This window comes from Globicephala melas, chromosome 9, assembly GCF_963455315.2.
Source record: "Globicephala melas chromosome 9, mGloMel1.2, whole genome shotgun sequence".
Classification (NCBI taxonomy): Eukaryota; Metazoa; Chordata; class Mammalia; order Artiodactyla; family Delphinidae; genus Globicephala; species Globicephala melas.
In genome coordinates, this window is record NC_083322.1 from 36,357,939 (window position 1) to 36,371,816 (window position 13,878).

General features: G+C 41.7%; 1 protein-coding gene across 1 annotated transcript; it reads right to left on the reverse strand.

Moving 5' to 3' along the window:
• Positions 1-2,738: 2,738 nt before the first annotated feature.
• On the reverse strand, positions 2,739-9,184 carry LSMEM1 (leucine rich single-pass membrane protein 1). Its single transcript, XM_030857589.2, has 3 exons — positions 9,058-9,184; positions 6,572-6,700; positions 2,739-2,869 (listed from the first exon to the last, which is right to left on the reverse strand). The coding sequence occupies exons 1-3, from the start codon at positions 9,182-9,184 to the stop codon at positions 2,739-2,741; spliced, it is 387 nt and encodes a 128-aa protein (XP_030713449.1).
• Positions 9,185-13,878: the final 4,694 nt, after the last annotated feature.

Here is a 13,878-nt window from a genome sequence, read left to right on the forward strand (position 1 = left end):
AAGCTCTTACCCCACCATCCCTGGTCGGATCAGATCAGGATGCTATGGTCTTAAGTGCAGCAGAAAAACATTTGGCCCTAAGTCCCCATCAGTAGATGTTAAATTTAGTGGGTTATTTCCCTTATACAACACCTACTACTTTTAACATTAATAATTACAATAACTAGCATTTATTGAGTACTTTGTTTCTGACACAGTGTAAGTCATTTATCAACTCTTTTAAGCCTTACAACAATACTAAAAAACATTTTATAATGATCTAATTTCACTGATAAAGGAGGAAAGAGGTTAATTTGCCCAAAGCCACAGTAAATGGTGGCACCAGGATTCGAACCAGACAGTTGGGTTCCCCAGCCCATATCTCAACCACCATATTTGACTGCAGTGAGACTACATGTAACCAAAGGGTATAAAGGTTCAGCTATGCAAGATGAACAAGTTCTCAAGACCTAATGTCCAGAATGGTGACGATAGTTTAACTATACTGTATTGTACACTTGAAATTTACTGAGTATAGATCTTAGATCTTTCCATACACACAACACACACACATTCATACAAATAGTAACTATGTAGAGGTGATCAATATGTTAATTAGCTTAATTATGGTGATCATTTAACAATGTATGCATAGATCAAAACATTGTTATACAGCTTAAATATATACAGTTTTTATATGTCAATTATATCTCAAAGCTGTTTTTTAAGAAAAAGGAAAGAAAAAAATGGATGATTTTATTAAACAAAAATTCTCCAAATGTTAACATTTACCATAGTGGCTTTATACACACATAAATTTTTTTTGAATTTTTGAATTTTATTTTTTATACAGCAGGTTCTTATTAGTTATCTATTCACACACACACACTTTTATTTTTCTGAACCATTTTGGAATTGAAGACATGATGTCCCTTTATCCTTAAATGCTTCCATGTGTGTTTCCTAAAACCAAGAACTGTCTCATGATAACCATGATACTATTAGTAAAATCAGGCAATTAACATTGATATAATACTATTATCTAGTCTACAGACCCTATTCAGATTATTCCAGTTGTTCCAATAATAGCTTTAATAACAAATTTAAATCCCTGTGTTAAAAAAAAAAGACTACATGTAGCCAGCCAATATTTTAAAACAGGATCAATAGAAGTTGCGAATCTGTGAATTCAAATACGAGGAGCTGTAATGCCTGGAGTTCCCCAGGCTGTGTATGTGACCATGGCTCCATCGATGCCATACAGGCAGGACAGTGCAGATCCAACAAGATGGATGCAAAAAGATGGATGAAATGATTTATCAGACACTACACTACTTCATGTTATAAAAATCATAAATTCCTTGGAATAAAGATCATTTATTACTGAGCACAAAATATCCACTGTGTAGGGGAGAGAAAAAAAAGGCATAACAAGACCAAACGGGTTCAAAGAAAGAAATGGGTATTTTTAAAAAGAGTTGTTGCATCAGCTCATCTGTAGTTTGTAAAACAATGTTATAGCAAATCCTGATAAATTATTTTGCCACACCCCATCAACAGGTCAATAAGAATTTTCCAACAAATACAAATCAGATTTTTTAAATAATCTGCATGATATCAATTTTTAAAAATTAAGTATGCAGTACAAATGTTTTTGAGTGCAAAAATGGATAGGTGAAATGTCTTGTGTTTATTTCATTAACTATTTAGTGTTATAAAATGTGTGTTTATGTATGTGTCTAACTTTAGAATAAACCCAGATGTTTCTGATGAACCCAAAACGATAGAATTGCAATAGACTTCACACAACAGACTTACACAATATATTTATATTAAATACAAGATTTTCTAAGACTCATGCTTTTAAAGCTGATTTATATCACAACATATCCAATTTCATAAATTCTGTGCCTTACCTTTTGTGCTAAAACAAGGCAGGTTCCAAATATTCCAAATATATGGTTTCCCACTGTAGTTTAATAAAGGCTACAAACCTATCAGATTTCCTCACAATTAATCAGCAGCGTACTGAAGGATTTTTTTCCCATTAGAAACAAAGTCAAAAAGCTTATATATCTACACATAACTATACATCTCCTTTGTTCCTCACTTGAATGTAAGCTTCTCTGGAGTATGGTGGCTTGTACAAAGCAGCAGCTCAATAAACATTAGTTGAATAAATAGGGCTCTCTCTTTTGACCCCACCCTACCATAGGCACATAACTACTAATAGCAAGTACCAGTAGGCAACTAGCTTGGAGGCCGCCCACACCCCTGTCCCTGGAGAAATGAGTCAAAGTGTAATCACCTGAGCAGAATCTATTTTATTGCAAAGAGTCATCACCTGATTCCCTTGAACACAAATAATTCAGTGAATTCCTTAGGCTTTCGAGGGAGTTCATAAAGTTACACGAGGTGCCATGAAATTTACTGGCCACAGTGAACTTATTCTGGTGCCAAAGCTCCTTTCGTAAAAGAAGCTGTACATACAGAGCCAAATTCCCATTCTTGTTTCCTGTTGGTTCTCTTCCACGCTAGCCACCTTCAACCCCATGAAAGCTGAAGGACCCTACCACAAAATCAGCCCCCTTCTGGCGGCTGTCCCCAGCCCCCCTTGCCTTGGAGCTGCTCCCATTCCTGTAGTGGAAAGTTGGCCTTTTGTTGCCTACAGATATGCCCTTGGTCGGTTCTTAACCCTGTACCCTCCCAGGACAGCGAGAAGCTCAGGTGTTAGCAGTTGCTCTTGGAAGATCATTCCTTTAGTTCTGTTCAGAGTCCAGTTGGTTGAGTCGCTTTACAATGATGCTGTTGATTTTCTTAAGATCATCTATGTCCCTTCCCTCAGCTGCTAGTCGTCTTGACACATCTTCCATCTTGTTGCCAGTTTGAACTTTAAAATGAAAAACAGACAGTGTTACACTGGTTTCCAGTGTGTTCCATCGGGACTCGGCTTGAGAGCTGAGAGGCCCTCGTGGCAAATCCCCTGCTCCAGTATCCCACGCAGCCCAGAAGCCCAGAAGAGAAATTGATGAAGGCTGAAGTTACCTATCAAGTGAATTATTTTTACGACTTCTTGGTGAAAGACTTGACTACCTTTTGCAGACTCCACACAGATTTTCGCTAAGAAAGACTTTGCTGTGAGCAACCAAAGGAAACCACCAGCGTCTGATTATCCCCACAGAAGTGACTGTTACGTTGTCTCATTTTGAGACCCGTTCTCAGAAAAGGTTTTTCACTCCACATGTGGGAGGTGGGATATTTTGGGTTCCAGACTACTTTGATATACACAGCTCTCCTGGCTCTAAATGACCAGCCCATAATGAATGTATAATAATTCCCCTCAGACCACCCTGAGAGCAGAGAGTCCATATTTCCAAAATAAATAGAACCCCTGGTTACTGAGTAGGTCAGGGAATGGAATACTCTGAGGTCTGCTTATGAGTTAAAATGTCCAAGAAAAGCAGCACAAAATCAGTATCTAACATGTGAGCACCTTATCATTTCCACTGCAGGCAAGTTTTTTCCGAGATATCTTTCAGGAACTAATGATGGTGGTAACTTGCTACTGGGTTTAGCCAAAAACTAACGTGGGAAAGTGTTAGAGCCTCACCTTCCAGGCTTGGGACAAACTGTTGCCCAGAAGCTGCCTTTCCCCCATATCTGAAAAATTATGTTGGATGAATTATGGTCCAAGACATGACAGAAAGGTTTTAATTGAGCTTTGATGCAGAGCCAGGCAGAGATACCACTTGCTTCTGGAGAAAAGTGTGAAACAAATAAATCCAGAGCATGGGACATACTTCCCCTCTTGGGAACCTTCTACGTTAGTCAAACACAGAAGGAAGTAGCAGCCATATTGGACTAAGGCTGTTCCACAATACAGTGGTTCCAAGTTAAATTCCAAAAGAGAAAAAGGTTCCTATACGCAAAAACATTAGAGAAAAATCATGCCTGACCTGCCTTTTGGAAATTCATAAGAAGTAAAATAAAATACCTTAAGTATTACTAACCCAGCAATTCTCAAACTCATTTGACCATAGAACCCTTTTTAAAATTAAGGCAATACTTAATCACATCCCACATATCTACATTGCTTGGCCACTGGAAACTGCTACAGAGGCAGGTAGGCACCCACGGTAACCTATCCTTGCTGTCCGTTATTCCTCTTTAGGACAGGGATTGTGACAAAAACACAAGGTCCAACAGGTAATCAGTATAAAATAGCCTTATTTCTCTTGCATAAAAATGTCAGGGTTATAAAGAATAGAAGTTCTTACACTTCAGTTAAAATGACACAAATTTGCACTGAACCCCACTGACAGCAAAAAGGTTTCCTTGTTAAAGATGAGCACAGGCCAAGTTCATTTATAGCTGCCTGTGCCAACTCTGGTCTTAGGTTGGGTTAAGGTTTATCTGAAAACCACAGGAAGCCTTTATTATTACTTCAACACAGGCAGTGGAGGGCCAGTGAGGTCTGCAGACAGACAGCTCAGGGTATGAATCCCAGTTCTGCTTCTGACTAGCTGGATAAATGTGGAGAGTTAAACTCTCTGGGCCTCAGTCTTTCATCAGTAAAATAGAAATATTAGACACTACCTTGAAGGATAGAGTAAGGACTTAAGATAATGAATTTAACGTGTCTGGCAAAGAGTAATTGTCCAATAAAAAGACACTCTTCTTTATTCACATTTTCTTTTTTTTTTTTCTAAGATTTTTTTGATGTGGACCATTTTTTTTTTAAGTTTTTATTGAATTTGTTACAATATTGCTTCTGTTTATGTTTTGGTTTTTTGGCGGCAAGACATGTGGGATCTTAGCTCCCCGGGATCAAACCCACACGCCCTGCATTGGAAGGCAAAGTCTTAACCACTGGACCGCCAGGGAGGTCCCTTCTTTCTGTTTCTTGATACTTTGCCCTCAATATAAAACACTAGAAGCAAACATAAAATAAATCTTATTCATACAACGGGGTGTAATACGGTGATAAAGTGAATAGTCTTTGATGTCAGGCAGGGGTGTCTCTGAGCCCTGATTAGGCACCATTGTCTGTTGGCCTTGGGCATATTAATTAATCTCTCTAAGCTTCAGTTTCAGCATTGATAAAACCAAAATAACAATAGGTCCTACACCATAGAGTTGTTATGAGGTGGTGAGCAAACAGACATAAATGCTTAGCACAGTGCCTGGGACAGAGTGGGCACCCAATCCATAACATTTTTAATTATCATTGCCCTAAATCTTACTACCTATTTTCCCACAAAAAACAGCAGTCCCTTTGGGGTGCTTCCAAGTCGGTAGGCATACCTACAATTTCTCAATAGTTTAACTTAGTCATTTCCCGGGCAGGTGAGGCAGGATGATATTCGGAGCATCAACTTATGTGGTATAACATTTCAGAAGAGTAATCCGTATGCTCTTTCCTGCAGGTTCAGGGCCAACCCTCCTCCAAAGAATAATCACATGCAAGGACATCACTATTGTAAGGAGAGTTCACGCTGTAGCTTCTAAGTGCAAAAGGGCATCAGCAGGGTGACAAAGAAGCAATTAAACATCACCGCTTCGCGCCAGCTCTGAAACCTATACCAGGAAAAGACCTTTAAGCTGGAAGGGAGACGAAGTTTTGGGGAGGAAAAGGGGTTAGAAGCTGTAAGTAAGAGTCATGCCCTCTGCCCACTTCTCATCACCACCACTGCTACCTCCACTGATCCTGAACGAATCTGAAATAGAGGCATTTCAGAGCCATGGGATCCACCGCTCATTTAGGAGTTCTGAAGGCTACAAGGCCTGCAGGGCAGAAGAAATGACAGTGTGGTGGATCCAGGCAAAAGGGTATAAAGCGCAACTCCTTCTCTCAGGCTCCGTCCACTCTTAAGAGGGGTGGGAGGGAACTGAAGTAACCCCAGATGGTGGTCTGCAGGGGACAGCTCAGGGAGGATGCTGGTGGGCTTTCCTGAAAGGGCAACGTGCCTCAGCATGGACAGCACCCCTCCCCGATCTGAGGCAGAGAGGAGAGTGGCACCAAGACCTCAGGGGATCTCTTGGCTGAAGGGGTGTGTGGGAAAGCCTGGGTCACCACTCAAGGGTGGACACGCAGGGCCCAGGCCAAGGGCAGGCAGGACGCCAGCCTGGGCGGTGTCAGACAGGAGCAGTCTCCTCCCATCCCAGCACTGCCAGGGCCCAGAGTGCTTCTAATGGATTTCAGGGAAGCCAGGGAACCTGGAAGAGGGGGTGAACCTGACTGTGACTGAAAATTATAGACCTGAGTTCATGGAGAACCCATGTGTTGGATGAAGAAAACCCCGAGTTAGCTAGAATAAGCTGCCTACCATTGGCAGCTAGGGCCTCCAGATGAGAAATTAAAGCATGATAGAAACATTTAATGTCCATGTTTGCGAACTCCTGGCACTGAGGGCTTATGTGTGCCCCAGCGACCCGGCCCAGAGCAGCAGGTACCCTAGGCATTCACGCCCCCTCAGCCTTCAGCGGCAGCACTGACTGCCAGGAAGCACTGCCTCGTTCCCGGAGCAAAGCTAAACAACCAGCTACAAAGTAAGTGCACAGCAGTGATGAAAAGTGTGTCGATGGTACTCACCTATCAGAAATATCACAAAGGAAACCAGTGCCAGGCTGACAATCAGCACGATGATCAGCCCCACCAAAAACAGACTGTGGTTTCCATTTCCTGAGTTAGTGCCGACGTCCGGGATTTTCTCCTCTAGAGCTAATGTGAAACAAACAACAACAAAGACAAAAACTCCTCAGCATTAAAAAAAAAAGAGAGAGAGAGAGAGAGATGTAAGGGATATGCCCATTTTCCCTCTGATCACTCTGGAAAGAGACTTATGTTTGAGGAATGTCTTTGGATCGGGTGCTCTTTGAGAGTTTTTCACCTTCTTCTATATCAGTATCCAAAGAACAAGTCAGGTCAAGCTATCTCCTCAGCCCCTATTTGGAAAATTCTTTGAAGACCGTGTTAACACTGATGTAGCCAGACTTGGATTTTTCTTTTGCTTGGGGGAGGGTGGTGGTGGGTGGTGGGCAGGGAATAAAGAAGTTAAGGGTTCCGAGTGCTGGAGGCTCTATTGCCCTTTTCCCAAAGTGAGCCAAGGATAAAACACAGCTGGCTGTGGGTCGCTTACTCTGGGTGAAAGGCTGAACACTCTGCGATATCTCCCAGAAAACTTTATTTCCTATAAAAATAACCAGTTATGGGCTTCCCTGGTGGCGCAGCGGTTGAGGGTCCGCCTGCCGATGCAGGGGACACGGATTCGTGCCCCGGTCCGGGAAGATCCCACATGCCGCGGAGCGGCTGGGCCTGTGAGCCATGGCCGCTGAGCCTGCGCGTCCGGAGCCTGTGCTCCGCAACAAGAGAGGCCATAACAGTGAGAGGCCCGCATACCACAAAAAAAAATAAATAAATTTTAAAAAAATTTTTAAAATAACCAGTTATGCTTATATCCATTTAAACAACAACATCAAAATGACCCTGATGTGATTTGGTTTCTAAAAGCTGTTTCCAGGATGGACACGCTCTGGAAGCAAGGTTCTCTTAAATGTTTTACCGTTGAACTGAAATGCAACCATGCTTATAAAACAGCTTGGTTCACCCAAACCATGAATTGTCTGCATTTGGTCACTGTTTTGTAAGGCCTATTTGCCTAAACACCTAATAACACCCAAATTAAATTGAAAAAGAAATACAGAAACTTGCGGTAATGGAGATCCTTGAATTGCCTTCTGTAATCCCTCCTACTTTGTATCAGTCCCACACCCTCTGCTACTTGGTTATGGAGAGGTGGGGGCTTAGGTCCTGTGCTTTATAGGGACATCCTGTGTCACACCCTCCAGAGCTTTTCCTTCCTAATCATAGCCACGGCATAAGCTGGCACCCAAACACCTGCATTTATTGAGACTGACTGCAGTAAAAACAGGTGAAAACCTGAACAAATTAAAATGAAGAGAAAAACAAGAATTCGAAAAGGATTTAGGGGGCTTCCCTGGTGGCGCAGTGGTTAAGAATCTGCCTGCCAATGCAGGGGACACGGGTTCGAGCCCTGGTCCGGGAAGATCCCACATGCCATGGAGCAACTAAGCCCATGCACCAGAACTACTGAGCCTGTGCTCTAGAGCCCATGAGCCACAACTACTGAGCCTGCATGCCACAACTACTGAAGCCCGTGCACCTAGAGCCCATGATCCCCAACAAGAGAAGCCACTGCAAGGAGAAGCCCATGCACTGCAATGAAGAGCCTCCGCTCGCCGCAACTAGAGAAAGCCCATGTGCAGCAACGAAGATCCAATGCAGCCAAAAAATAATAATAAATAAAAAAAAATTAAAACAAAAAGGATTTAGAAGGGGAATAATGGACATAAAATTGGGACAGTAAGAGTTTCGAGTGCATGTGAAACAAACAGCAAGTGGGCATTTATCACCTGTATTGGAATGTCAGCATTTAAGCTAGAAAAGATGGGGCTCAGAATAACCTGATAGAACTCATTTATAATATTTAAGGGACAAGATACACATGTAGTATTTAGTTAGTATTCAGCAGCTTTTTATTTTGTGTTCCCCCTCCTCTTTCTAATGCTTTGAGGCAATCTGTAATCTAAAAAAATGAAGCTGACTTTTTTGCCCAACAAAATCTTAATGATTTTTTTTAAAACTAGATAAACGTGTGGAACAATCCGCTACGAAGTAAGACCTCTCTAGGAAAGTGGGCACCCTCGGTGACCTGGCTGTGGTCACTAGAAGGCACAAAAGCGGCCAGGAGGGATGAGTAAGCCTCATCTCAGCAGCCTCCACCGCTTTCCAGGGAGAGAAACTCCACAGGGAACTTCTTAGAAGTTTTAAAGACAAGAGTTCAAATCTTGCTTAACAGCCAAGAAAGCCCACAAGCCTGGCAAGTATTCAGAGAACAAAAGCAAAAATTGCCTAATACTAAACAGCATCTCTAACGCGGAGGCTTCCTAATGCCCACCCTGCCCCCAGCCCACGACCACAGGTCCAGCTCAGCATTCGCTATTTTTAGGTGGCCAAGAAGCCCGGACGGGCGGCCAAGCCTGGGAAGGCACACATACGGAACAGATGCTGCGATCCGGCAGGACAGAGGTTTAGTTTGTTTAAGTCATTTATGGAATCCACAACATAAAGCTTTCTATCTTCAGGAATGCCGCCAGAGCCGGTGTCCTGGGAAGAAGGATTCATTGTCCCTGGAAGAAAACACTGCTGTTAAACACGAGAGGCGGGGCTGGGGAGCCGGCCTTCAGATGGATCACAGCCCACAGGAAGTTGGGCTGGCATGTGAAGACCCACCCACACATACTACTGCCAAATGAAGGGCTAGAAAAGTTTAGCTGTTCCTTTTGGGGACAATATTGAAACTCTTCTTTTTGCTTTGCTTGCCTGGAAGCTCAGAGTCAAGTGTGTGTCCCAATTTTAACGCTTTAATACCCTGCTTATCTGCACTTGCTCTTTCTTCCTGCTCAGATTTCTCAATTCTGTCTATATTTACCCTGGGCCTCTTTTAATTTTTTGTGATTTTTTTTTTTTTTTTTTTTTTTTTGCAGTATGTGGGTCTCTCACTGTTGTGGCCTCTCCCGTTGCGGAGCACAGGCTCCAGACGCGCAGGCCCAGCGGCCATGGCTCACGGGCCCAGCCTCTCCACGGCATGTGGGATCTTCCCGGACCCGGGCACGAACCCGCATCCCCTGCATCGGCAGGTGGACTCTCAACCACTGCACCACCAGGGAAGCCCTGTAATTGATTTTTGAATGTTTCTCTTTATTACACTGTTCGTATTCTGGCGAGACTTCTCAAATCCCTTGTGCAAGAAGACGATGTATAAACACATAAAAAGATAAAATTAAGCTAGGCAGCCTGTGGCCATAAAAATTCTGAGAAGAAGAAAATGTTACTGTGAACCATTCTAATCGATGAGGCTTTAATACAAAACTATACTTTTTATATTCTCCCTCAATATGGTATAGGAGTCCCCACCTTAAAGGTATCCTTTCGTCATTACAGACTGGCTCTGAGACCTCAAGACAAAAATCTTAGCAAACTGAGTACGGAGATGAATACTGCAGCTGTTGGAGGCTAAACTTCAGGACCTCTCAGGTCTCTTCCTTCTGTGTTTCCTTAGAGTGCGGTCACTTACGTAGTAAGTAATTCTAAAATTGTGGTTTACATTGAAGATAATATCCTCTAATGATAGCACAAGTTCAAGCTACACTGAAAAATCTGAATGGATTAAAAAGTTCTATTTTAAGATGTCTCTCTAGCACAAAGAAACTGTGACCTTTTAATTATGTGAAAAGAAGGTTCTAGGAAGACAAATTCTGATTGCTATCAAAGCTTTCTTCTTCACAGTTATCCCTTTTCATAAAATGAGTCTAATAATGGATGTGGGATTTTTTGATCGGGAAAGGACTTTAGACATGCTCTCATCTAGCCCCCATCCTTTCCACAAATGAGAAAATTGACGCTCAGAAGGTAAATGCCCAAGATCATACATTAGCTAGTTGCTGGGCTGGAAGCAGGCCTCACGCTTCAGAGTTCACTGCCCCTTCCCTTGTGTTACCTTTCTTCTCCAAACCCTTCCCGAATCCTTTGTCAAGACTCAGCTCAAACCTCACCTCCATTAAGAATCAACCAGTCTTTTCCTTGTGCTGTTGCTGGATACTGTACATTCTTCTATCAGAACATCTGTTCTATTTTATCGCATTTATTTGCCTACATCTTTGATTTTCCCAATTGACTGAACACTCCATAGGGTAATCTCCAATCCTATTCTTCAAATGCCCAGTGCCAAGTTTAGAAGCCAGTGATTCATGTTAAGTTGGAACACCTAAAATATTTTATTTAGGATTTAAATCTCACTATTTCCAAAAGAATTTGAGGCAGTTAATAATAAGTACACTAACATAAAACTGAGGTTAAGAATCCTCGTGTCATATCTATCTGGACTTTAGTAAAAGCAATGCAGAAAACTTCACGTCTGCCTATATGTGGCAACACACTATTGACTTCCTCTTAACATTTTAAAATTTTCCTTTAATGCCCAGCTACAGAATGAAGGCAAATATGATTAGAGTTAGGAGAAACCAAATTCAGGAAAAAAAAGATGAACACCTATAGAAGATCTGAAAAAAAAAGTATCAGCCATTTACTAAACAGATTAAACAGCACACTAAAATATTAAGACCGAACAATTTCCCAGTAATAACTAAAAACCTACTAGTACTTGTAAAAAAAAAAAAGTTCCCCCAGAACCCTAGCTAAGAAAAACAGTGAGCTCGAAAAGCCATGAACTAGTTAAATTTTTTTTCAAAGTAAAAATCTAAAAGGGTGTTTCAGTTATGCTGAAATTTTAATTAACAAGAACACCTAACTCCCTGAATATTTTAGGTAAGATACTACCGAAGCACTTTAGATATAGATATTACTGAATTCCAAATGTACTTCATGGATCATTCCTAAGGGAATGACTTTAAGTGACAAAAAAAAAAAGTAACAGCATATAGAACCGAAGGGCCTTAGAGATCAATCAAATCTCATCCTTTTACAGATAAAACCAAAAGTGTTGACTGATGCATGGTCACAGATTCCTATTGTTTTAAAAATGTTTTATATTTCATCCTCTCTTTATATATTATCCCAAACACTAATATCTGATGAGGCATAAAGGTTGTGTCCCATCATAGGATCATCGTTCCAGACACAGCATCTATTTTAGGCTTGGTGGCTGACACATGGTTCATTTTTGGATCTCTGACTTGACATTCTTGAGCCTTAGCTTCCCCTCTAGGGATGTAATTACTATTGCTTAAATCTCATACTGAGGCTTGAATCAGTGTTTACAAAGTAGAGGACTAGCTAGAAAATCATAGCTACAAAAACTGACTTAAGAGCGGCACGACTAATAAAATCTCCAAACTACTGGCCTTGCTGCTAACTCTAAAGGTGATTCAATGCGACATCAAACCCAGAAGCACTGACATAACAACTTAGAGTGAACTCTGAAGTGCTCTGAATGGAAATCTCTTCATTTGAGTAAAGTCACAATGTAAATAGATGCTATTTCAATGCATTTTTAATTAAATGCAACATGCAAATGAAAAATAAAGAGCCACTAGAAAAAACTGAGTTGAGTGTGGTTCACGGACGCCAAGAGCCTGCAAATGACCCTGTGAGTAAATGGATACAGGATCACATGGCCCTCAAGCCAGGACCAACAGCTGTTTGACACCCAGTTGTTGCTATCTTTGCATCTCCACATGAGAGCATCTGGGAACAACCAGCAGTGCTGGAGCAGCCAGAGTGTTACTAAATTCTGCATTGCACTAACTTGACCCTCCTTGACTGCGGTGTGCAAATTTGCTCATTAAGATTGACCAACCAAAGTAGCATCCTTTTCATGGAACCCTTTCTAATACCTTGAGCTGAAACATGTAAGTAATTTTATTTTCCTCCAGTTTAGATCAATGCTAACAGCTGATTCTTTTTGTCATTTAAGAATTCTTTGACTACCTACTAATAAATATTCTGACCAATATCATCGTCTCTGAAAATTTGCTTTGCTCTTTACTTTTTACCATAGGTGCTTGGTATCAAACCAGAGAAATAACTCAAACCAGCACTGCTTGCCACAAAATAAAAATTGTTATAATAGGATTTAATTCAAAGCTAATAGGAAGCTTTATTGAGCAAGTCATGGAAATTTGTTCTATAATTCCAGTTCAGAGTCAGTGCCTCTTCACATCCAGGAAGTAATTTTTAAAATCAAGTCTAAATCATCTGTATCAAAAGTTTAAAAAGCACAGAGTAGGGCTTCCCTGCTGGTGCAGTGGTTAAGAATCCGCCTGCCAATGCAGGGGACATGGGTTCGAGCCCTGGGCCTGGAAGATCCTACATGCCACGGAGCAACTAAGCCTGTGGGCCACAACTACTGAGCTTGCGCTCTAGAGCCTGCAAGCCACAACTACTGAGCCTGCGTGCCGCAACTACTGAAGCCCGTGTGCCTAGAGCCCGTGCTCCACAACAAGAGAAGCCACCGCAATAAGGAGCCTGTACACTGCAACGAACAGTAGCCCCCACTCACCACAACCAGAGAAAAGCCCGCGCACAGCAACGAAGACCCAATGCAGTCAAAGATAAAATAAATTAAAAAATTAAAAAAAAAAAAAAAGCACAGAGCACATGCAACAAAAAAATCCCAGCCTCAAGAATCATAATTCAGTCTCAGTAGAGTAATAGCATGCAAATTACTTACAAAAATGTGAGCTTTGACTGCTAGGTTACCAGGAAAAACAAATTATTCAGAAGCAACTATAATGAGTTTCTAGAAATTCTGTAGCTCTTTCTTTGCCTCCCTTCAGCACACGGTGCTCCTATAAGGCCCATAAACCCCAGCATGAAACTGCTGGTCTATATTTAGTGTTAACTTAGCCAAGCAGTGTAAGATTCCAAATAGTGACTTTTTTTCACAGTGCCTAAGGTTTTTAGTAAATATAGTACTGGGACTATGCTTTAAAAAGAAAAAAACCACCATGCCTTGATTTAAATGGTAACTGATGAGGTTCTGATTGGACTGAGATTTACGTCCTTATTTGGCAGATGTGTAAACTGACACAGTTCCTGCACTTCTGCCAGGAGGTGCTCTCATATATAAATATCGGGTAGCAGGCTGGAGCTGCCACTCTGACAACTAACTTGCACAGGACTCCAGTCAACAGGAAAAGAATAAGGCTGACCGTCTAACCAGGATGAGGGAAGATCAGAGGACGCCTAGGGCTTGCAGTAGCTACAGAAGCGGACTGTGCGTGGGAGATTGCATGGCTACAGACCCAGTGCCCCCACTGCCGGCAGTGGAGGCGCTTTATCTCATCAACTTTCTTTCC

What these genes read in the sequence shown, in the direction of transcription:
- LSMEM1 (XM_030857589.2), bottom strand. Translation starts at nt 9,184, where the DNA reads ATGAATCCTTCTTCCCAGGACACCGGCTCTGGCGGCATTCCTGAAGAT. An exon ending in CGGATCGCAGCATCTGTTCC is followed by an intron (nt 6,701 to 9,057) that starts GTATGTGTGCCT and finishes GTTTCACATTAG; the next exon opens with CTCTAGAGGAGAAAATCCCG. An exon ending in CTTTGTGATATTTCTGATAG is followed by an intron (nt 2,870 to 6,571) that starts GTGAGTACCATC and finishes TTCATTTTAAAG; the next exon opens with TTCAAACTGGCAACAAGATG.